We start from the raw sequence: 26,145 nt of genomic DNA, 5'->3' as shown, positions 1-26,145 counted from the left end.
GTCAACCTGGGTTCGTAAATTAAATTAGCAAACTTTTCATTATCCGCTGCATAAAACAGGTAGAGTGTACGACTTGGTTCTAAAATCCCAGTAACATGTATATGCACATAATCATATTACTGATTTGCTTTCAGCACTTCCATTTTATGCTCTTTCTGGGATTGTTGACATGATGCCATGCAACTCTGGGCAACTGAAAGGTGTTAGACTGAGCATTCAGTGTACGTGCACCCTAATTACCACATCACAACTCAGTTGCCTGCAGCACAATCTCACAGCCCATGAACGTGATACTAAAGAGTGAGTGAGAGTGTGTGTGTGTGTGTGTGTGTGTGTGTGTGTATGTGTTGGGGGGGGGGGGGGGACTTTGATTCAAAATATCCACAATGCGAAAAATTGTCAAAGCAATGTTTGAGAGATATTTTTCTCAGTGACTGATAAGGAAGGATATCATGTTGGCTATGTTTACTTTAGCATGTGCTGTGATCTCCAGTCTTACGGATCCACTACAGCCCATCTGATGGCACGACACAGCTTCAGTTTTGACACATTACCAGTTTCAACGGAAGACTATGCAACAAAAATGTGCTTTGAAATGTGTGCCACGAATCTTTGTCCATTTACTTTAATATCAGATGGAGCATTTCAATCTCTACATCATTCAAAATATCCTCAATGCGAAAAATTGTCAAAGCAATGTTTGAGAGATATTTTTCTCAGTGACTGATAAGGAAGGATATCATGTTGGCTATGTTTACTTTAGCAGGTGCTGTGATCTCCAGTCTTACGGATCCACTACAGCCCATCTGATGGCACGACACAGCTTCAGTTTTGACACATTACCAGTTTCAACGGAAGACTATGCAACAAAAATGTGCTTTGAAATGTGTGCCACGAATCTTTGTCCATTTACTTTAATATCAGATGGAGCATTTCAATCTCTACATCAGGAGCTCGTATATATTGATCAGAATCTGGACATCTCCATCATTCTGTCTCACCCTACAACAGTGGCACAAAACAGTCAATGAAATATGGGTGAGTATGAGGCCCAGTATTGTCCTGACTATAGACATGAATGTATATATGCATATAGTGAATTTGCGGACTGATCTGTATCGGAAGAGGTGTTACATACCTGTCATTGCACATATTGTTGATCAAGACTGGACACTGCAAAACATGGTACTGGCAACAACACACTATTCAGAGAAGAAGAAATCTATGGAAATTTTCAGGAGCCATATTAGGGACCCCCCCCCCCCCCCCCCCCCCCCCCCCCCAATGAACCATGGACCTTGCCATTGGTGGGGAGGCTTGCGTGCCTCAACGATACAGATAGCCCTACCGTAGGTGCAACCACAACGGAGGGGTATCTGTTGAGAGGCCAGACAAACATGTGGTTCCTGAAGAGGGGCAGCAGCCTTTTCAGTAGTTGCAGGGGCAACAGTCTGGATGATTGACTGATCTGGCCTTGCAACACTAACCAAAATGGCCTTGCTGTTCTGGTACTGCGAACGGCTGAAAGCAAGGGGAAACTACAGCCGTAATTTTTCCCGAGGGCATGCAGCTTTACTGTATGATTAAATGATGATGGCGTCCTCTTGGGTAAAATATTCCGGAGGTAAAATAGTCCCCCATTCGGATCTCCGGGCGGGGACTACTAAGGAGGACGTTGTTATCAGGAGAAAGAAAACTGGCATTCTACGGATTGGAGCGTGGAATATCAGATCCCTTAATCGGGCAGGTAGGTTAGAAAATTTAAAAAGGGAAATGGATAGGTTAAAGTTAGATATAGTGGGAATTAGTGAAGTTCGGTGGCAGGAGGAACAAGACTTCTGGTCAGGTGAATACAGGGTTATAAATACAAAATCAAATAGGGGTAATGCAGGAGTAGGTTTAATAATGAATAAAAAAATAGGTGTACGGGTAAGCTACAACAAACAGCATAGTGAATTATCGTAGCCAAGATAGATACGAAGCCCACGCATACTACAGTAGTACAAGTTTATATGCCAACTAGCTCTGCAGATGACGAAGAAACTGATGAAGTGTATGATGAGATAAAAGAAATTATTCAGGTAGTGAAGGGAGACGAAAATTTAATAGTCATTGGTGACTGGAATTCGTCAGTAGGAAAAGGGAGAGAAGGAAACATAGTAGGTAAATATGGATTGGGGCTAAGAAATGAAAGAGGAAGCCGCCTGGTAGAATTTTGCACAGAGCATAATTTAATCATAGCTAATACTTGGTTTAAGAATCATGAAAGAAGGTTGTATACACGGAAGAACCATGGAGATACTAAAAGGTATCAGATAGATTACATAATGGTAAGACAGAGATTTAGGAACCAGGTTTTAAATTGTAAGACATTTCCAGGGGCAGATGTGGACTCTGACCACAATCTATTGGTTAGGAACTGTAGATTAAAACTGAAGAAACTGCAAAAAGGTGAGAATTTAAGGAGATGGGACCTGGATAAACTGAAAGAACCAGAGATTGTACAGAGTTTCAGGTAGAGCATAAGGGAACAATTGACAGGAATGGGGGAAAGAAATACAGTAGAAGAAGAATGGGTAGCTTTGAGGGATGAAATAGTGAAGGCAGCAGAGGATCAAATAGATAAAAAGACGAGGGCTAGTAGAAACTCTTGGGTAACAGAAGAAATATTGAATTTAATTGATGAAAGGACAAAATATAAAAATGGAGTAAATGAAGCAGGCAAAAAGGAATACAAACATCTCAAAAATGATATCGACAGGAAGTGCAAAATGGCTAAGCAGGGATGGCTAGAGGACAAATGTAAGGATGTAGAGGCTTGTCTCACTAGGGGTAAGATAGATACTGCCTACAGGAAAATTAAAGAGACCTTTGGAGAAAGGAGAACCACTTGCATGAATATCAAGAGCTTTGATGGAAACCCAGTTCTCAGCAAAGAAGGGAAAGCAGAAAGGTGAAAGGAGTATATAGAGGGCCTATACAAGGGCGATGTACTTGAGGACAATATTATGGAAATGGAAGAGGATGTTGATAAAGATGAAATGGGAGATATGATACTGCGTGAAGAGTTTGACAGAGCACTGAAAGACCCGAGTCGAAACAAGGCCCCGGGAATAGACAACATTCCATTAGAACTACTGACGGCCTTCGGAGAGCCAATCATGACAAAACTCTACCATCTGGTGAGCAAGATGTATGAGACAGGCGAAATTCCCTCAGACTTCAAGAAGAATATAATAATCCCAATCCCAAAGAAACCAGGTGTTGACAGATGTGAAAATTACCGAACTATCAGTTTAATAAGCCACAGCTGCAAAATACTAACACAAATTCTTTACAGACGAATGGAAAAACTGATAGAAGCTGACCTTGGGGAAGATCAGTTTGGATTCCGTAGAAATGTTGGAACACATGAGGCAATTCTGACCCTACGACTTACCTTAGACGAAAGATTAAGGAAAGGCAAACCTACGTTTCTAGCATTTGTAGACTTAGAGAAAGCTTTTGACAATGTTGATTGTAATACTCTCTTTCAAATTCTAAAGGTGGCAGGGGTAAAATACAGAGAGTGAAAGGCTATTTACAATTTGTACAGAAACCAGATGGCAGTTACAAGAGTCGAGGGGCATGAAAGGGAAGCAGTGGTTCAGAAGGGAGTGCGACAGGGTTGTAGCCTCTCCCCGATGTTATTCAATCTGTATATTGAGCAAGCAATAAAGGGAACAAAAGAAAAGTTCAGAGTGGGTATTAAAATCCATGGAGAAGAAATAAAAACTTGGAGGTTTGCCGATGACATTGTAATTCTGTCAGAGACAGCAAAGGACTTTGAAGAGCAGTTGAACGGAATGGACAGTGCCTTGAAAGGAGGGTAGAAGATGAACATCAACAAAAGCAAAACGAGGATAATGGAATGTAGTCGAATTAAATCGGGTGATGCTGAGGGAATTAGATTAGGAAATGAGACACTTCAAGTAGTAAAGGAGTTTTGCTATTTGGGGAGCAAAATAACTGATGATGGTCGAAGTAGAGAGGATATAAAATGTAGACTGGCAATGGCAAGGAAAGCGTTTCTGAAGAAGAAAAATTTGTTAACATGAGTATGTTTGGAAGTGAAACGTGGACGATAAATAGCTTAGACAAGAAGAGAATAGAAGCTTTCGAAATGTGGTGCTACAGAAGAATGCTGAAGATTAGATGGGTTGATCACATAACTAATGAGGAGGTATTGAATAGAATTGGGGAGAAGAGGAGCTTGTGGCACAACTTGACTAGAAGAAGGGATCGGTTGGTAGGACATGTTCTGAGACATCAAGGGATCACCAATTTAGTATTGGAGGGCAGCGTGGAGGGTAAAAATCATAGAGGGAGACCAAGAGATGAATACACTAAGCAGATTCAGAAGGATGTAGGCTGCAGTGGGTACTGGGAGATGAAGAAGCTTGCACATGATAGAGTAGCATGGAGAGCTGCATCAAACCAGTCTCAGGACTGAAGACCACAACGACAACATTGGGGAAACATTAATTACAGTCCTTAATAAAGGCTGCATATCAAGCATGTGTAAATTATGTTTATCTGCAAAAGTCAGTTTCTATGTCACTGGTATTTGGCAGTTAGGTACAACTGTTGTATTACCTTATGTTTACAGTAGGTACTAAAAGGACTGAAAGAACTTTTGTCTCCATCTCAAGGGGAAGAAAGTAGAAATATGGGCATTGCACGAAGGAACATGTCTATGGCCACTCGTCTGACCTAAAAGTTATGTCCATAGCTGATAAGACAAGATACCAATGTGTGAAGCATACAACAAATGAATGACCACCTTCATACTCTAACAAAAAATCTTGCCAAGAACCTGAGAAAATTGTAGTCCTAAATAAAATTGCTAAGCAGGTCAGATGCTTCAATCCAGCCATTCGTTAACCAGCCCTGTGCGGCAATAGAAGACTGCAAAAGGGTGATTTCGTCTCAGATCAAACAGGTCAGGAGTGAATTTGTCACATAACTATTTCAAAGTTTGCTGAAAAAAAAAAAAAAAAAAAAAAAAAAAAAAAAATGTTGAAAGCTCTACATGATACCTCTCCAAACATACAATATTTTGATTTTCTGATGATTTGTTAAAACACTACAGACCTCTCTAAATGAGAGTATCTGCGAAAATGTCATAACAAATGGTAAAACTGAAAAATTGTAATAAAGAAACCAAAAGTGATACAGATCTGAATTTATTTTCAATATATACTTCTTCCCAATACCATGAGACATGATTAATGCACACACACTTCTGAGCTTCTTTTCATATTTTTTTGGAAAAATAAACAATAAAAATTTGTACCTCTTTGTGAACTTTAAAGTTATGCTTTGGAAACATGAGTAGTCACAGGATGTTAACAGTCTTGAGAAATAATAAAGTGGAATGGTAACTGTCAGCTATGACATTAATGCATGAAATTCTTAAACTGTCAAAAATTTGTACATAAAGATGAAAGAAGCTGAAATTTTTTAATTATTCAGAAATTATTTTCTCCGAAACCCCCATCCTAAATGTTCTAAAAATTTCATGGTATGTCAGCTGCTCATTGTATGTGCAATAAGATTGGGCAATATCTGTCTGTACGAAATGTGAGAAATTTTTTAGGTTTCACCTAGCTCTACTCTCAAGGTTAAGAAGTCATGGACACATAAATATTTAAATTGATTGCTGATTATAAATAAATGTCAAGCGAAACTGGTTTTTTTGAATCAAAATAATTACTTTACAACATCAGAAGTGAGTAGGAAAACGATTCATTATTTTATTCAAAAGCATTTTATAACAAAAAAACACAGAATATATATACCAATTTTTCTTCATATGATATTACACAAATTATTATAGTCTTCTGTCATGACTTTACTTCTTCTTGACTTTCCATGTATTAAAATCTCCTACAGTGTAACAATCAATACTGCACTGTTGAAAAGAGAACATTTGTCTTTAGTCATCTGCTTCTCATTGAACTTGTAAAGCCGAGCTGAATTTTCAAGTGGACAAGGATGATCTAACAAGAGCAGTGCTCGGGAAATGATAACTACACACTGATCTTTTGATGATTGCCATTTGAAAGCATTAGCAGGACCATGAGGTGTCATAAAGGAAATGATTATATATTGCAGCTCATGAGAGACACTGTCCCAACCCACCAATTATTGTCATACACACAAAGTGCCGGTCCCAAGCGTGGGGCCTCACCTTGCAAGTGGTGAGGAAGGAGGAGGGGGAGGAGTAACAACCTTGTTAAAAAACCTGGGTCCATCTGGCTCCAGATGGTAGTACCCTGTAACCTGTAAGGGGCCCTCACCATGGTAACAGGTGAAGACAGACAACGGTTGGAAAGCAGAAGAGGATTTTACAAGTCCCAACGGTGGAAAAGTGGAAGAACTGTCTTCATATCTTACTGCCCATAGCGTCTGTACTCCAGAAGGGCAGCTACAAACAGCCTAAACATATGCTGGCAGCAGCTCTAAAATGCCTTTGGGAGTCGCGACCCCATCGTAATAATAGCCTATATGAAATGGTACTTCAAAACCAGCCTCGGAAAAAGTTAAGACGTTCTCTGCAGGCGACGCGCAGTTCTTGGGGTTCTGGGGGGAACTGTGAGGCACAAACACAATGAAGGTGGGTATCATTAATCTGATGACCCTTACTAGGAAGGCAGAAGAGTTGATGGACATCATGGAAAAGGAGAACATAGAACTGATGGGACTTAGTGAAGTTAGGTGGAAGGGAAAAGGAAGGAGGAAAATGGGGAAAGGCTACACACTCTACTGGAGTGGTGGACAAGAAGCCAAAAATGGAGTAGGTATCATAATAAAACCAAACCTAGAGCAATATGTGGAAGCAGTAGAATACACAAGTGATAGGGTGACGAGGATTCTGCTGAGGACAAGGAATATAGTGAAGGACTTCATCCAAGTATATGCACCACAAACAGAAAATAAAGAAGAGAACATAGAGGATTTTCTAGAGGTATTAGAGACTATAATTACAGATGTGGAAGCAATAGTAATGGGTGACCTAAATGTGCAGGTAGACAAAGAAAGTCGAGGGAAGGAGGAGATAATTGGCCCATATGGATATGGGAGGAAAAATGAGGGAGAAGAGAAACTGGTTGATTTCTGTGAAAGAAACGGGCTGACTGTGGGTAACACATGGTTCGATAAAAAGAGTAGCCAAAAGATAACGAGATATGGATGGTGTGATAGATGGATGAAGATGGTCATCCATTATTATCTGATGGAAAATAAAAATCGGAGACATTTGACGGATGTGACTGCACTCCCAGGAGAGGCTTTTGATGGAGACCATTGAGTAGTGGTGGCAAAGACGAGATTTGATGAATTGAAAGACATGAAGGAAGAAAGGGAAAAAAAATAAAAGTGTGGAAACTAAAGGTTGGCGTGGTACAAGAAAAGTTTAAGGAGTCACTTAAGCATAAAATCCCTAACACCGAGTATGGCAATGTGGAATAGGAATGGGGTAAGTTCAAAGATGCGTTTGTAAGCTCTGCTGAGAAAACCTGTGGCAGAGTGTCCGGAAGGGACAAGGAAAAGGAGACACAAAGGTGGAATGAGAGGGTGAAGGAGGCAGTAAAAGAAAAGAAGAAAGCCTGGCATGAATGGAACAGAGACCAAACAGCTGAAAGTAAAAGGGAATACCAGGACCGTAAAAACAAGTGTAACAAAATGGTAGCAGAAGAAAAGAGGAAAAGTTGGGAGAAATTCACTCGAGTGTTGGAAAAAGATGTTACTAGTGGTAAGCGGATGATATATGGAATTACAAAGAGTATGAGGAAGGAAAAAACACACACAAAGCTACTGAAAGGGGAAAGCAGAGAGCTATTAATGCAACCAGAGGTGATTAGGAAAAGATGGAAAGAGTACTTTGATAAATTACTAAATGTTAAGAACGGTAATGGAACGGGAATAGAAGTACGGCAGGGGGGTAGGGGTCTGGAAGAAGATGAGGATATAACAATGTTAGAAGTGGAACTAGCTCTGAGAAAAATGAAAACAGGAAAGGCACCTGGGATAGATGAAATTACTGTGGAGATGATAAATGCAACTGGACCAGTTGGGCAACAGTGGCTATATAGACTAATAAGATGCATTTGGACCCAACAATGTGTACCTCCCAACAATGTGTACCTCAAGAATGGGGAAAGGGAATAATAATCCCAGTTTTCAAGCAGGGGGATAGGAAAGTATGTGACAACTATCGAGGGATCACACTCATATCCCAAGTAGCAAAAATAATGGAGAGGATACTGGAAAGAAGAGAGAGAGTGAAAAAGTGGAAGGGCAGTTAGAAGAGGAGCAGTATGGCTTTCGCCATGGTAGATCAAAGTGGACACAATCTTTAGTATGAGACAGTTGATGGAAAGACATTGGGAGTATGGGAAAGATCTGGTGATGACTTTCTCGACCTCGTGAAAGCATATGACAGTGATCCCAGGGAATAGGTGTGGTGTCACCGCCAGACACCACACTTGCTAGGTGGTAGCTTTAAAACGGCCGCGGTCCATTAGTACATGTCGGACCCGCATGTCGCCACTGTGTGATCGCAGACCGAGCGCCACCACAAGGCAGGTCTCGAGAGTCTGACTAGCACTCGCCCCAGTTGTACGGACGACTTTGCTAGCGGCTACATGGACGAAGCCTCGCTCATTTGCAGAGCAGATAGTTAGAATAGCCTTCAGCTAAGTCAATGGCTACGACCTAGCAAGGCGCCATTAGTAACATTGCATGTATCTAAAGAGTCTCACTTGTATCGCCACAATCTCCAGATGTACCAAAAGGATGGATTAAAGTTAAGTATTCCAGAAGCTACGTACTTTTCTTTATAGCATTCATTACGTATCCTGTTTCAGACCTCACGCACCCTGCTTTGGCTTAGCGCGTGCCTTTCGGCTTCCTCTCATTGTGTCTAGGCTGTCTTGTCTAGACACAACAAAAGGTATGGGCAACCTTGAAGAGAAAGGGATTTGGAAAGCATACACTTGAAGTCAGCCAGGCAATATATAAAAAGCTCTAGTTGTGTGCAGACACCAGTTGGGACAACTGAATGGTTTAAGAATGTTACGGGACTAAGACAAGGAAATGTATATATCACCACTACTATTTATAATAGTGATGGATGAAATAGTCAGAGAGACAAAAGAAACCCATATTGGAAGGGGGATGAAGCTGTTACTATTTGCTGATGATATTGTGGTGTGGGGAACAAGCAGTAAGGAGGTACAAAAACAAATAGACATTCTAAATGATAAGGTCGAGAAATATGAAATGAAATTTGGTGTGGAGAAAAGCAAGACCAGGGTGGTAACCAGAGGGGATGGAGAGGGCAATGGACAAATTCATATTAAGAGACGGGATATTGAAATAGTGGACAACTTTAAATATTTGGGAAGTGAATTAATGGGGAATGCTCGTTTGGAGACAGAAATTAGCAAAAGAATACAACAGAGTAGTACATTTTACCAGTGTGTGAGGGGCTTGGTGTGGGGAAGGGAAGTGTCAATGATGTGCAAGCTGGTGCTATACAAGACTTACTTCACACCCACACTAATTTACAGCTCAGAGACTTGGACTATGACTGGAAGAGAGGAGAGTATGATACAATCCAGTGAAATGAAGTTTCTGAGAAGTATGCTAGGGAAGACGAGGAGAGACAGAGTGAAAAATGAAGATGTTAGGAAAGAAATTGGAGTGGAGAAGTTGACTGAGAAAATTGAAAAGACTAGATTAAAATGATTTGGGCATGTGAAGAGGATGGGAAAGAGAAGAATACCAAGAAGAATGATGGAGTCCAAGATTGAGGGCAGGCAAGAGGCCAAGAGGAAGACCGAGAACAAGATGGATTGATACAATAAAGATGAGTTTAAGGAGAAGAAACCTACTATGGAACCAAACTGTGGAAGAAGAATGGTGGAAAGACAGAGTACAGTGGTGAAGTACCATTGATACCCCAACCCGACCAGATGTTTGATAGAGGGGAAACGAAGATGATGATGATGATGATGATGACAAGGAATGAGGTGGCTCACTACAAAGTCTTCTAATGTATACTGTGGTCTCTGCATTTCACACACAGTAACACACTGCATTTCATGGAGAACTGTTCTTGCAAAATGTGCACTCCGGGATGCAACCCAGTAGTGACCTGATTGAATACCTACCACAAGCTTCATAGCACACCACTCTTCTCTCTTTTTTAAATGGAATTCCCTTGATGGGCTTTCATTTAGAATTAAAGTTTCATGTTTATTACTAATATTGATAAGGTGTGTACAAATCCAGTAGCTTCTCTTACAATATTGACAGCTTCATGCTGGAGATTAACTCTTGTTACAAGATGTTCACAGAGACCTCTTACCCCATCACATGCACTTTTTCCACAACCTTTTGCTGAAAATATCCATTTTTTGTCTTAATTCCTGTATAACAGTGTTGATCAAGCTCATAAATCTGAAAGCAGTTTTTAAAATGAGATGCTGCACCATCAATCACATACACATGTTTAGTATAAGTATGGTCTCTAGATGCTATGTCATCAATTATCATGCTGACATTGTAGCATGCATGTGCACTAAAATGAATGAGACCATCACTGACAATAGCAAAACAGTGTGATGGTACAGGGAATTGAGCAACACGTGAGTATTGATACCTGTGATGTGTGCCAGTGGTAACTTTGAATTTCGTTCTGAAAAGCAACATACCAGTTCTCAGCAAAGTCGAAATGAATAACTAATGAATCAGTATTCTGGGATGTGGTTGATTTTGCTTCTGATATGGTTTGTGTCTGAATCCTCCGGATATGATGGTGAGCTATTTCTTTCATGACCCAATTTTAACCTCTGTAACAAGCTTCTCTGACTCTATTGCCTTCTTTACCAACTCTCCTCCCTCCCACAATGCAGAGGTTACATCACTGTCAGTATCCTGAAGGTGGAATGGTTCAACAGTCATCACTTCAGTACCAGGACATCTTGCACACTCCTACAACCAACATTTATCTTATGGCTCTTGACAGACACACAAAAGCGTAAGGTCCATCTCTGTGTACTTCTTTCCTGCAACACTGCTTATGGCAAAACAAACAAGTTTCAAATTTGTCCAGTAAATACACGTGCATACTTCCTTCACTGGCTGCCATTTTATCCATTTTGGTTGTAAGGGATGGAATTTTGTGAGACAAATTTTTAAATTCAGGCTCCCCTCTTTCATTAGGAGATTTGCTTCTCTTATTGATCTTGTCGTATATCTTTTTACTTATTTAACTTTTTCACCGTTTTCACTAACAGAGATAACATCAGCCCAGTAAGGACCTTGCCTGCTGCAATCTCTGTCATCATTTAACGTAACATAGTTTTGAAAATGTTGCTTGTGCAAAACTTGTTTCAATTTCTTCCACTTTCCTTTTTACATACTGTTTTCTTCTTGTGCTTCTCACTTTTCCTGGACGTTTCAGGAAGGATATAGTAAGGGCTACAGCAGAAACGCTAACATTCAGCACATCAACAACTTCACACCCAGAAATATAAACATCCTTACTGTCTTCTTCATTTTAACACAACAGAAAAGATAGTGTTCTGTGATCTTCCAAATTAAAATAAAAAAAAAAAAAATGTAAGTGGAAAAATTAAATTTTGGTTTTAAATTTATAAGTTAAAAGAGGCCCCTTATTGTATGGGTGTCAATCAAATTTCAGTGCACTAAGAGGGAGGTTTAACACAAAACATCCACCAGGTCTCCTGTACTTTTTGTTTATTAGTAATATTTTTTGTTCTCTATACTTTAAAGAGTTATTTACAAAATATAATTTCTCAAAGAGCCATACCATTTACAAAAATTAAGATAAAATGAAAATACTTTATTTCTTAATGCTTATGATATAGAGGTTTAAAATATATTTTTTCCAGAGAAATTCATGACCATGAATTGATATGACCTGTATGGTCACCCAAAAGTAAAGCTGAGGTTTCAAATTTTGCACTTAAGATATTATTCAAACAGTATGATTATAGATACATAGTGTAATTTTTTTTACCATCTTACAGATTCTCTTATAGAGGACATAGTAATGGGCATACTGGTGTACAGAAGCAAGTGAAAGAGCTGAAAACCAATGAGACCCCAGGTCTGGAGATAATTCTCAATTCAGTTGCACAAAAAGCAGTCTTGGCTCCTTACTCAGCTTGTGTTTATCACAACTCTCTTGCCCAACGCAAAGTCCCAAGCAACTGGTGAAAAGTGGAAGTGACAACTGTGTACAAGAAGGGTAAAAGAATGGACCCATAAAATTACAGACCAACATCTTTAACATTTGTTTTGGAAAGAATTTTTGAACATATTCTTAACTCAAATATGATGAAACTTCCTCGAGACAGACAGGCTTCTGTCCACAACAGTTTTAGAAAGTACCTATCGCTAATGCGAAACTCAGCTCGCCCTTTTCTGTGAACTATGGATGAAGGGCAACATGCAGATCCCATATTCTTAGACTTCTGCAAGCATTTGAAGCAGTGCCCCACTGCAAAATTAACTAATGTATGAGCATACAGAATAACTTCACACATATGCAAGGTGCTCTAAGACTTCTGAAGTAATAGTATCCAGTACATTGTCCTCGATGGCAAGCATTCATCATCAGAGACAAAGGTATCATCAGGAGCGCCCCAGAGAAGTGTGATAGGACCAGTATTGTTCTCTACATACATAAATGTACTGACGGGCAGGGTGAGCAGCGCTGTGTGTTTATTTGCTGATGATGTTACGGAAAGCAATCTGTGGCTGTTTACTGCTGATGCATGGGAAGGAGACGACATTGAGTGACTATAGGAGGACACAAGATGACAGATAGAATGTCTAGTTGGTGTGACAAATGGCAGCTTTCTTTAAATGTATATAAACCTAAGATAATGCTAATGAATAGGAAAAACAATCCCATAATGTTTGAATACAGCATTAGTAGTAGGCTGCTCAACACAGTCACGTCATTTAAATATCTAGGTGTAACACGGCAAAGCAATTTGGAATTGAAAAACATGTAAGTATTCTTGCAGGGAAGGTGAACGATGGACTGCAGTTTATTGGGAGAATCTTAGGAAACTGATTCACCTGCAAAGGAGGCCAGGTATAGAATACTAGTGCGACTAATGCTCGTGTACTACTCGAGTATCTTGGATTCCCACTAGGTCAGATTATAGGAAGACTTCATAACAAATCAGGGGCAGGCTGCTACATGTGTTACCAGTAGATTCAATCAACACCCATGTATCAGACAGATGCTTCGGAACTCAAATGGGAATCCCTGGTGCGCAGGCGGCATTCTTTTCATGGAACACTATCGAAAAAATTTAAAGAACTGGCATTTGACGCTGACTGCAGAGAGATTCTGCTGCCGCAAATGTGTGTTTCACATAAGTACCGTAACAATAAGACTAGTAGCGGCCGACGGTACCCTCTGCCTTGCACCACAGAATGGCTTGCAGAGTACGTATGCAGACGCAGACGTAGGAATGCTGTGAATCAAATTTGTAAAGAAATGTCAATTCCAGCTAGACTAGAATAAAATTATAACATGGCATTAATACCTTATTCTGTTTTAGTGTTCTATTTATTTATTATGTATTTATTTCGGTCCATCTAGAAGGTGTCAGGTGCATTAGCCAACAAAAAAAAATTAAGCCTGTTTCCGGAGTGACTGGACTGTGAACTATGTGATGATCTACCGATGAGGCTGACCTGTATTTAACTCAAACGGATGATGATGATGATGATGATTCGCTTGAGTCGTCTCTTTTGAAAGCTATCTGTTTTAGCAAAAATATTGTTTTGTATTCCAGTCTCAAATGCGGCTAGCAAATAAATAAATAAAATTACAATTCTAAGAGAGAATAACTTTGAGAAAATTTTATTTCTGTTATAGTTCTAATTTGTTTAGTGGCAACATTCCAATATGCAGGTTCAATAAAGCAGATGTCTTAAATAAATAAATAAAATAAATATCTATTTTTTTCATTTCAGGACCGCTGCATACTCTAGTGTAAATACTTAAAATACCCCGTCTGCAGACCTCTGGCATTAAGCATCATTTTTTCACCATTCCTGGCTTGTATGGTTTTTACTTTAGCAATTGAAAACCAGACATTCTTATCTCTCATGTGTATCACAAGTTTACAAAAATTATAACAAAATGACAATATAAACTGAATATATGGGAATACAATTGTTACATACCTGCAATAACATAAGCAGTGAATCAGCTTGTGGAGGCACCTGGCTAGCATGTGGTGGTGTAGCAACCTGAAGTCTTGGTTGTCCACCTGGCGGTGCTTCAGAACCAGGTAAGGGATGGTGATGTCGAGGCAGAGCACGTGGTGGTAGATGTGCCGGTGGAGGTTCGGCACCTGGTTCACCGTAGTACCGACCAGGTGGCGGGGTGTAATGAGCTGCCATACGATATACCGTAGCCACTTGTGGTGAGTCAGTAGTACGGTCGTGAGGTGACGTGAGACCACCACGCACACTGCTACTACTACCACGAATAGCATTTGATGGCCTCCGTAATTCGAGAGGTGGGCTACTCCCGTGTACGGCATCCTCATCTACATCGGCACACTTAATGTCAATTGCAGGCAGAATAGGAGAACGAACAGCTCCTGTAACAAAAAAAAAAGGACATAAAGTTCCCTTACAAATGATATGGAAAATGTTACACCAACTTTTCTTTCTCAAAAAATTGACTTCATACAACGCGTAACAGGAAAGAGTTAAATCTACAATACATAGACTAAATTAAAAACTCCAACATAAATGGTGAACTGGAGGATTGCCACATTCACAGCAAGTGATGAAAGGACAAGGAATCCAAAAGGATGCTGGATATCAAGAACAAACAGATAATTCCACTCTTTGAGCAACTTCAGTCTCTCAGTGCTATCTGCAGACCACAGTGACTATGCACAATGATTCAAAAAGGCCACCCGATAGTTTGAAATGACAACTTTCTCTACGTTTATGGCAGAGACACTCTAGAAAGTATAAATAAAAAGAAAGGAAAGGTCGTTAAATGACATTGGCAAGTTGAATTTCTTTCTTTTGTAACTACATCAATCAAATTTTTATACTTGAATGACCAAGTGAGGCCTCAACATAAGCTAGTTCATTAATCTATCCTATGTTAATTCAGTTAGAAATAACTCACAACCAAAAAAGGTACTTTATCATGAACTTCCACATGGGTGAATGTCTTTAGCATCCCAAAAGTAAAATTGTAAACTGTAACACACACCTATCACTAAATCACTTTGCAAGAAATTTTTAATTTCTGTATTTTGGCAATGTTTTTGTTCACATTCACAAAATTTCAACTGCATTTGGTAAGCATTGACATATTGTCTTTCACTGTTCAGCTTGAATATACTGACTCCAAACTGCCATTGTAATGTAATAGCTAAAAACACAATATGAAACATGTAGTGGTCTATAAATATTTACTTTAGTCCCTATATTAAAAGCAAAACAATTGTGCGACACAAAATATGAAATTCCTATTCATATTCAATGACTAACTTCTTGTAGCCCGACAATGCAAGCTAGTATCATTTCCCCTTGTACAACAAATGTTCAGATTTCTGGCCCATCTATCTTAAAAAAAAAAAGAAGAAGAAGAAGAAGATGATTTATGCACTTCCCTTATTTATAGTTCGTGACTGCTTATTTTCAAATTTTGTGCAATAACTTTAGATATATTATACCTCATTTGCAGCTTCATTTTAATTGATGTAAAAATTCTAGTTCAATTCTTGATTTACTACTTTCATTAGTAAGTGTATTAACCAATACCTGAATTAAGTTGGAATTTCATGTGGTTTTCTTCTACCCTAAAAAAACAGGAAGGAGGCTTAGGGTTTAATGACCCATCTCAAGGTCATTTAGAAACAGAAAACAAGCTCAGATTGGAGGAGGACATAGGATACGTTCTTTCCAAAGCAATTATTGCGTCATTTGGTTTGAGCAATTTAAGGAAACGAAGGAAAACCTACATCTGAGTAGTTAGATGGGGAGAGGGTTGTACTGCCAGCCTCCAGAACAGAAGTCCAGTCTTAAGCAGTGTGCCATCTTGCTTGGTTTCTACACCAGAAATGTCTGCTGTGGTTGCTCTTTTGAGAGGTATCTGATAAGAGTAGACCAACATCCTGTGGGTAGTTTTGTGCTATGACAAAATTAACTATTCATGATATGCCTGCTGTTAACATATAGAAATGAGGTGGAATAAGGGATTATAATAGAGATGTAAATATGGTGGAAAATGTGGGGAAAATGCAAAACCTGATTTTGTTGTTCTGGAATACAGACACAGTTTTAATTTTGATATGAGTCGGAATCATGGCAAGAAATCCAAAAATTGTTCAAACTCTTATTCTAGAACATCAGATCTTCACTGTACTGTCTGCATACACAATATAGTCTAATTTAAATTACAACTGGATGCAGTAAGGTCAAACTATGGTGTACCACGTAAACAAAACTTGCCATGTGGATGACAATGAGTAGGATTGACTGACCCATAATCGTTGTCACGAGACATAAATGTGCACTTGAAGCCAATAGAATGCCTTCTTCCCTCTTCCCTTAATAGCAAATAACATCTGTCTTCAAAAATGGAATTTCAGTGGATACAGAAGTTCACAATTTACAACAGGTTTCTGCGAAACATTTAGTCTATATCAAAAGTTTGTAGAACCCATCATGGCTCATGACCATGGTCAGTAAGTGACATCACAGAACACAGAACTCAAATTGGTTGATTATAATATGCGTATCTGACAGCATGGCATAACAAGATACATTCAAACAGACACGAAGTACTGTACTGTACACAATAGTTGAAAGGAAGGCAAATAAAAATTAGGTCAACTGTAAGATTCAAACCTCATCACATGCTAGCTATAGCTAATCACTGCTAATATGAGCACTCTATGTAGTGCTACCATGAGAATTGTTGGTTAAAAGTTCACAGACTGCTTGTAAACACAGTGCTGAGTACTTGTAACTTATAGCCCATTACGAAAAGGAACTCTGTACCCCCCTTCCCCCCCCCCTCCCGCCCGTCTCTCTCTCTCTCACACACACACACACACACACACACACACACACACAAAATCAAAAAATATCATCCAATCACTGTACCACAGTCAACAATACCGTAACTATTAACAAACAGCAGCACCCTGAGCCCTGAAGGTACCACAATGTCTTGAGGCAACATAATACACACAAATTATCCATACTACATTAATTCAGTATTTGAGAACGAAAGCACTTAGTAACTTCCAACAAACACTACACACAATTTCAAACACTGGCAAAACATTTTCTTGCTGACAAGCCCATAAAGTAGCAGTATGAAGTAAGTTTATCACTTTACATTTTCAGTGTACAACCAGAAAAACCTCAGCATCATGCATGATGTTCTGATTTATTACTTATTTGCTACGAACTCTATCAACACATTTTGCAGATGGTGTCCACATATACTACTGAATGTACCTGTTCAGTTGATGACTTATAAACACTGAGATGCATAAAAAATTAGTCATATACTTGAAATTAACATAAAAATATCCAGTGCTCAATTTAAAATTCCCACCAGTCTTAAAAATGGCCAAATATTCAATGCCACAGGAAACCTATCTATACCTGGCCAATTTGGATTCAACTGGCACCAGCAGTGCACCGGTGTGGGGATTCACAAGCGTGAAAATACTGTCTCCCTCCTGCCCCATCATCACAAACCCAGAACAACTAGCCTATGATGCTTCATTTCAGTCTATGATGCCAGTGAACTTGGACTGAAAGTGAATTGCATTACCCGTAAAAGTACATTTTTTAAATCTGGCTTTGCAATCTAATAACAAAAATGTTATTTTTTTAAAAATTGCTTGAAAACTAAGGTGCATATTATGATCTGTAGTGTCTTATAGTATGTAAAATACGGTCATTACTTCTCAGTAGCCTACCTATTGTGTTAAAAAAAATAAAAGGATGTTTACTAATCTTCAGGCCTTCTACATGTAAACTTGAATTTATAACACTGTTAATACAAAATCTGCAGCCTGGTCTCAGCCATTTCATCACAACGTAAGCCCACTTCAAATCTATGAGGATCACAATGAACAGGGTCCTGATAAGAAAAATAGTATTAACACTGCTGCCCATACCATTTTAGGTACAATATGTCTAGAATGCTGCCTTGCCACAAGAGCTAAACTAGTTCACCAGATATCATAACTTGTACAAAGGGAACTTACTTAAAATGCTTCACTATTTCAAAGAGCAAAAGCTATTTATGGTAAGTTCTGTATATAACACCATGCTCTATTGAGTTACTGTAGATGATGATGATTATGTGTGTAAAGGGACTAAACTACTGGGTCATCAATTCCTCTATTTCATGAGAAAAACGCACAAAAAGGTAAAAAGTGAAAAAGTGGGGCCTTGGCTGCTCGAACTGTATAACAAGTCAAGAGTTTGAAGAAGTATGCGACAGTAGTTATAACACAATAGGTAAAGGAAAATAGTGATAATCCAGACAGCAACTTGCACAAGGGGGGCTAAAGGCACAACACGATGAGACAGGATAAAAGTAATTTGTGGTCGCATGGAGGTACCCGCCGCAGGATGAGGCTGATGGTGTTAGTGAACAGCGTTACAGTTCGAACCAATCCCTCTGGGACTCCTGTTTGCAGTGCCCCGGAAACCCCACTCAGGTAAGTGCAGACAGGATGTGATGTCGCAAGGTGGTACTGTATGCCTTTTGTAGGTCAAAGAACACTGCAATCAGATGTTGGCGATGCGCGAAAGTGTAGCACATGCAGATTCTAGATGATCTGTAGTAGACAGGAATGTCAGAAAGCCACTTTGGAATCATGATGTGGCCCTCCAGCTTCAAGTCATCAACAAAGACAGCGGATGGCCATTTGTTTGAATAACTTACACAGCCCATTCATCAGAGGGATTGGCCAGTAGTTAGTTAAATTATGTGGGACCTTTCACAGTTTCAGAGCACAAATAATAATACCTTCCTGTCATTGAGAGGAAAATTCTCCTTTCCGCCAAATACAATTAAAAGGCCTGAGGATGTATTTCATGCTGTCGGCAAAATGTTTGAGCATTTGGTTGTGAATTTTGTCGAGTCCAGCAGCCATATCTAAAAGGGCCGTTGTACGATACAAAGCCGTGTGTGTACCAGGATAGCAGGTGGCACTCAATAAGGTGTTGCCGGATCAGGAAATTAGGATAGTAATTACTGCAAGCAGACACTTTAGCAAAGTGTGCCGTAAAACATTTGGCAAGTACCATGGGATCAGTGTAGATGTTACCATTGACAAAAATGCTATGAACTGCTGTAGTTGGTGGATGGCCACAAATGTGACCGAGTTTAGTCTGTACTTGGGACGGTGGTGTATGGGATCGTATAGATGATACATATTTCTCCCAACACTTGCACTTCCTTTTCTTTGTTAAAAACCACACTTTTGTCTGTAGTCTCTTGAATTCTATTAAATTACCCATAGAGTGATGGCATTTGTGCTGCTGAAGCACCCTCCAGCGTTCCCCGATAGCTGTGGCTATATCTTCAGACCACCATGGTTGTTGGGATAAGCCGAAGGAGTAGGGTATCGTTGCTGCTGCAGCATGAATAATAGTAACAATAGTATCCTGTACCAATTTTGTCAATGCCCATCACACAACTGGCTGCAAAAATGGCTATAGAGGAGAAAGTCTGTCAGTCAGCTTTCCGAAGTGGACATGCCCCAGATGTCTGTGAGTGGAGAGGAAGAGAACAATAGGAAAACGGTCACTGTCACCAAGATCCGCATGGACACGCCACTGAATGAGGATTAAGATACTCAGGCTGTAAACTGTGAGATCAATAGCTGAATATGTTCTGTGGGCTGCAGTGAAACGTGCTGCAGCTCCAGTGTTGAGTACACAGGTATCCAATTCCGAAAGGAGGTGTTGTAGTACTCGGCCTCTGCAGGACAGTGTCACAGGCCCTAGTGCAGTGGTAAGGGGCACCTGCTCACTGGAAATATCAGAGCGTATGAGGGTACAGATCCCACCAGATGTTCTCTCAACATTAATGCGACTGGTATAGTAGGGTCTGTAGTTTTTCAGAGCGGGTAGGTGTGTTATTGTAAACTGTGTTTCTTGAAGTGCTATGCCAACTACGGAGTAAGTAGCCGTTAAATGACAGTTCAGTTAGAGGACAATAGTAGCATTGGAGTCAGGTCTGAGAAAGTGGAGAATGGAAAAGGTAAGTGTGATTCATTTGCTACCAGGTTGTAGTCCACCTGATTGTGTGATATGTCATCAATGTTCATAGGCTCGACCTCTGCAGGAATGGGTGGTGGAACATCCAAAGCCTCAGAAACTAGTTTATCATCTTTCTGCTTATCCTACATTGATTTCTGCAAAGTTTTCCTCATTTTATCTTTCAGGAGTGAAGAGGACCATACTTTTCTTCAGCCCACAGCCTTGGCCTTTCGCTGCTGGTCCTGGTCGGGGGAGAGGGGGGGGAGAGGGGGGGGGGGGGGGGTTATTATGGGGCAGTGGGAGAGCACCTTCACAGGTGTCCTCATCCGTGATGATGCCAGAGGATGAATGGCATCTCTGGCCTAGGTGTGGGAACCACCAGTGCTATAGTTGTAGGGAGCAAGGGAGCTGACATTCCCTCCCCCACCTGTAGGGCAGCCCCTAGAATATGACCAGGGCCGGGAGGTGTCTGCGAGACCTTGTTATCACGTGAGCTCTGGACTGCGACATAACAGTCACAAAATTTAAGATCATTTCAGTTCGCATGAAGTTCTTTGCATCTTGATGAGACAGGTGGTCAAGCTTTTTATACTTTTGAATTGTCTTCTCTGTCTTGAACACTGAGCACTGCAGCGAACGAGGGGGGTGCAGTTCCAGAAAGTTGACACACTGAGGGTGTTGGTGACAAGGGCTGCCCTCTTGGGACGCCCGTCCACATGCCCTACAGATAGCCTTATTAGAACAGCAGGAGAACATGTGTCTGAACGTTTGGCACTTAAAACATCTCATCAGGGAGGAGGGAAATAAGGCCTGACATCATATCTATTGACCAGGACCTCAGCCCTTTCTGGCAAAATGTTGCCTTTGAAGGCTACAATAAAAGCTCCAGTGTTCACTCTATTATCCTTGGGTCCCCTCTGGATGTGGTGAATAAAATGGACTCCATGTTGCGCCAGATTAGTACGCAGCTCTTCATCAGTTTGTAGCATTAGGTCCTGACGAAAGGTAATACCTTGAATTCAATTAGGTTGTTATGAAGAGAAATGGCGACTAGTATATCTTCTACCTTGACACAGGCCTTACGTGCCCCCGTGATTGGTCAGTGTGCGATGTTTTGATCAGCAAACACCCATTTCTCACCTTCTCTATTGCTGCAACCCCCAAAACTAATTGTTGTAGTGAAAGATTCACCATTAGTTTTGGAAACACACCAAGAATTATGCAAACTGTCCACTCCAATCCTCCTTACCTGGCTCTTGTCTTGAGGCATGGTCAAAGACAGAAATGCCATAGGATTGTAAACCTCTGCATTAAAATCACTGTTCCTGACTGCTGAGATGACCATATTGGTATGGCCACCACTAAGTTTGATTCATTTCATTGCTGGCCATCTGCCCCAATGACACTCACTCTGTTCGGAGGCTCTCCCCGTGGGCACTATCCCACCAAGGCAAAAGGCACCTGGCACAGCAGCCACTGCTTGGAATCCTGGTGCCCTGAAGTGGGTAGATACATACTCCTAGGCTGACACAGGGAGGTTACTGATCAGGCATCTGCAATGTGATCCCTACATTGTCTGGGGGCTACAACCCAGGGTACATGACAACCCCTTCACGACGGACTGGCTACCGCGCTGGATTTTGAGTGCAAACATAGATTCACTCAATTAGCAGGTGCAAAAGGTAACAGTGCACAGTGAAGAGTTAAAGCACCACAGTAAAGCTACATTCAAAATGAGGGATTTGTCGCTTGGACTTGTGCCTAGCATGTGTAGCCAATGAGATGTGGCACAAGTTGCAAGTTCCCGTGACATGATTATGCAACACGATGCTAGAATTCCAAGAAGAATTTTTCGCACTTGTGCCTGTACCTTTTCACTCACTGACAACGCGGCACAAATCCCACATACATATTCTACTGGGCATGCACATCCACGTGAGAAGTCATTTCGCAGGCATACTCATGGTGTTTTGTCTCGCGTGAAAGTAATCAGATGTGTAAATTCAGCAGCAGTCTGTGGAGATGGGTTGGACAAATAAATAACACAGTTAAACTAGTTTAAGAATTTCACCAAAAGACGTTCGTTATGGGTCCTATATTCACATATTATAAAAACTGCATCTCCAAATGCAAAGCACTTCCCCAACTTGCTTCTTTGTTTGGCATTTCAGATAAAGAACTGGACAGTAAAATTCAGAATCTGAGGTCAGATGTTCATCGTGGAGGACATCAGAATTTGGCACTGAAGAGCTGTGTGTATCGAAGTGGTATGCCTGATTCGCTGCTCTTCCAGGTGAACGACGTCGCCAGTGAGAACGCTGATGTCAGCTGCTGCTGCTGGGAACGTGTGTCTGAATTAGGTCGTGGTAGACATCTATGAAGATATTTTTATCCGCATATGCCAGATACAAATCTGTTGAATGTTGCTTAAGGCACCCTTCCTCAAATGGGCCACACTTCTGTAAAATCTGGAAAGTGGAGGTCAAACCCAAAAATTGTGACCACGATTTAAAAAGGAAAAAAGGTGAGGTGAAAAGTGTAAAAAAAGAAAGAGAAAATAGCAAAAACCTTCAGAACGCCAAACAACAGTTAAAATAGCAAGGTAAAAACATGACCAAATAAAAAGAGTCCTATTAGTTGCCTCTTACGACAGGCAAGGAATGGCCATATGTGTATTCTAGCTCCTGACACCAAAGGGTGTTTCTGTTACCATAGTTAATTAATTAATTTATACTGAATTTGATATCAGATTTAAATACTGCCGCCTCCCCCAAAAAAAGAGATTTGCATTATGTTCAATTCCTGTTCCAAATAACTGCTTTAACCAACTACAAATAACTATTAAGTTGAATTTTAGTTTTATTCTGACATGTTTAAGTGTTAATTATTCCAACTTTTCATTCACAGATTAACTCTTCCATGAAAACAAGAGCTACATGGGTAACAGAAATTTTCAAGTTCTGTAGGAACATGAAAAATTTGTTTTGTTCTGAAAACTACACAGCTGCATCGAACAAAAACATGGCATCTGGCAGACCAATTTTGCCTGACCACTCTGGCTATCAGCCACGTATTATTTTCATTAATAGCACTGTAAAACTAAAATTGAGACTTTTTCAGTATTTTATCAACTTATTTACAAAGTGCTGGATTTATAGCTTTTGGAATTGCAAAACTCTTGACATTAAATACTGGCTTCTAATAGCTTTATTTCAAATTACACAGTCATCATATTAATACCAGCCTCATATTTATTCAGATCAAAATAGAATTTCAATGCAAAGAACTGTGTGTGGAAAAACACCTTGTTACATGTTAAATTTGCCTTCTGCATGCAAGGTATACGGAAACTTCTTAATTAAAAAGTAATCTCACCTGCTGGGATATGGTAAGGTATGTGTCCACCAAGAGCTTCCTGCGCACGCAGAAATTGTTGGTACATGATTTGTGGGTGCACATAATGCAAATCATGTGTTGCAGCTGAGCGAATGTGATGTGGAAAAGGCACATGTTGCACAACCTCCCCCTGCCAACAAAAATGTTAATGCTTAAAAATGAATTTATTACTATATAATGACATTCATATCCTTACAGCATTTTCTAATCTATCACATGCAAAGTACAAACATGCTAATATTTTTATTATGATATATGCAATAAGCCATTTCATAGCAATAATACTTTGTACTTTGAAAACTACATAAAATTACGAATGTAAACTTGTATCGTAAAATATCCTAACCACATAAAAAGGTTACATCCAAAATATGTGAGAATCTCTTAGGCAGGTAAATACAGCATTTGGTACGAAATCTGTAAAAAAATTGACTACTGTAGAACACACCGCAGTACGCAATTTAAAAATTGTAACTGTTGCTATGAAAATTTTCACAGTGGTTATATAAGATGGAATGCTTAACTGGTTTATATGTGGTGTCAATTCTTTCCCACAGTAATATTGTTTCACTGCTGTAAACAGAGCTGATGGTGACATCAGAATTATATACGTAACAGGAGGATAGGGCTGAGGATGACACAGTGGCAAGTCAGTACTGTTGGGCCTTCAAGGCCTATCTGGACAGTGTTTGTCTTTTTTAGGATAATGAAAGAAACCCAGCAACAGTTCAAGAAGAAGTATCTCAGATAATGATACTGGGTGGAATCGGAAATGAAGGGCGTCTTTCAGTGGTGTAACAAGATTATATGACAGAGATTATACACTGGGCTGCTAAACATGCATGCTTCAGAAACTAAAATGTCTGTCATTAAAAAAAAAAACACTTAAAATGTAGAAGTGAACCTACAACATTACCTTCCAATTTTATATTAATTTTAAATATTACAATATTTTTAACCTTAAAAAATAACTTTTAAATCATTCATTAAATTGGAAAAAATATTCCACAAACAATGCAGAAATGCTACTGGAGTAATAACAAAATAGCACAAAGGTACAAGAAGATTAGGGGTTCATGCTTGTTGGTGATGAAATCGTAAGACACATTGTGCAATTGAGTCAAACTCTGATAAGCACACTTCCTAGAGTGACATTTTTTGGTATCCAATGTTTTGCTGCATCAATAATCTTCAAATCATCCACATACTGCCTCCCATGTACTGCATCCTTCACTGAGCCAGACATATGAAAGTTGGAAGGTGAGAGAACTGAGCTACAGTTTGTGAGCTTCTCTCAGGTGTGCAGACTTACGTAAGGCCTTACGTTGTCATGGAGAAGTAGAAGTTCATTTGCATTTTTGGGGTGACAAACATGCTGAAGTCATTTCTTCAATTTCCTGGGGGTAGCACAATACACTTCAGAGCTGAACATTGCACCATGATGGAGGACATCACACAAAACAAGCCCATCAGAGACCCAGGATACTGTCACCATCATTTTACCGGCTGCAGGTACAGCTTTGAACTTTTTATTCGGAGGACGGGTGGTATGGCGCCACTCCGTGGATTGCTCATTTGTTTCCAGTTCAAAGTGTGAACCCATGTTTCAACACCTCTGACGATGTTCAACAAAAAATTGTCATGACTGGCTTCATAATGAGCAGCAGTTCCTTACAGATAGTCCTTCATTGCTTTTTATGGTCTTCTTTTAAGTGGTGATGAACCCAGTGGGCACTGACCTTTGAGTACATCAACTCGTGGACAAGTATGTCAACACTACCAACACAGATGTCCAGCTGTGTGGTGATACGTATGATTGTGATATGTTTATCACCTAAGATGCAAGTGTCCAAATGTTCCAACACTGTAGAAGTCACAGCTGTGTGCGACTGGCTGACCCAAGGGAGATTGGGCACATTTGTGTGACTGTGCGACCTTGTTGCGATGATAGATGCCCCGCCCAACAGCACAATGTGCTTTTGTTCACAACCAGGTCACTGTTGCCATTCTGCAAGTGCCTCTGAATATCTGTGATGCTCTGGTTTCCTGACACATGAAATTCAATGACAGCTCTCTACTTGGAATACACTACCATTACAAATGTTATTTTGAAGGCTATGTATGGCACCGTCACCTATCGCAACTTCATTAACTATAGGGGCTAAAGACGGAATATACCACAATGTACCACAAAAAATTCCTAATTTTTTCAACTGTAAATGGCAGAGAAAAAAAGTACTGCTTTACTTACTGAACGCCCCTCGTAATATCACTAAATCCAGGACAATCTGGATGATTAGGTCAAAGAAACTCACTAACATCCCAACTTTCTTAGTACAGAGCTCTGGTTTAATTTAATAAAAGCTACAGAGGCGTCTACTG

The 26,145-nt window shown here is 40.0% G+C and overlaps 1 protein-coding gene across 1 annotated transcript in view; it reads right to left on the bottom strand.

Moving 5' to 3' along the window:
• Window positions 1-26,145, bottom strand: part of LOC126457175 (protein split ends) — a 370,024-nt gene that overhangs the window by 23,418 nt on the left and 320,461 nt on the right. Inside the window, exons 18-19 of the mRNA XM_050093261.1 lie at window positions 23,743-23,893; window positions 14,284-14,705 (exon numbers count right to left, since the gene is read on the bottom strand). Coding sequence (XP_049949218.1) covers window positions 14,284-14,705; window positions 23,743-23,893 — 573 coding nt within the window. The remainder of the gene's footprint in view (window positions 1-14,283; window positions 14,706-23,742; window positions 23,894-26,145) is intronic.

This window comes from Schistocerca serialis, chromosome 2, assembly GCF_023864345.2.
Source record: "Schistocerca serialis cubense isolate TAMUIC-IGC-003099 chromosome 2, iqSchSeri2.2, whole genome shotgun sequence".
NCBI lineage: Eukaryota > Metazoa > Arthropoda > Insecta > Orthoptera > Acrididae > Schistocerca > Schistocerca serialis.
This window is presented reverse-complemented; position numbering and strand designations above follow the sequence as displayed.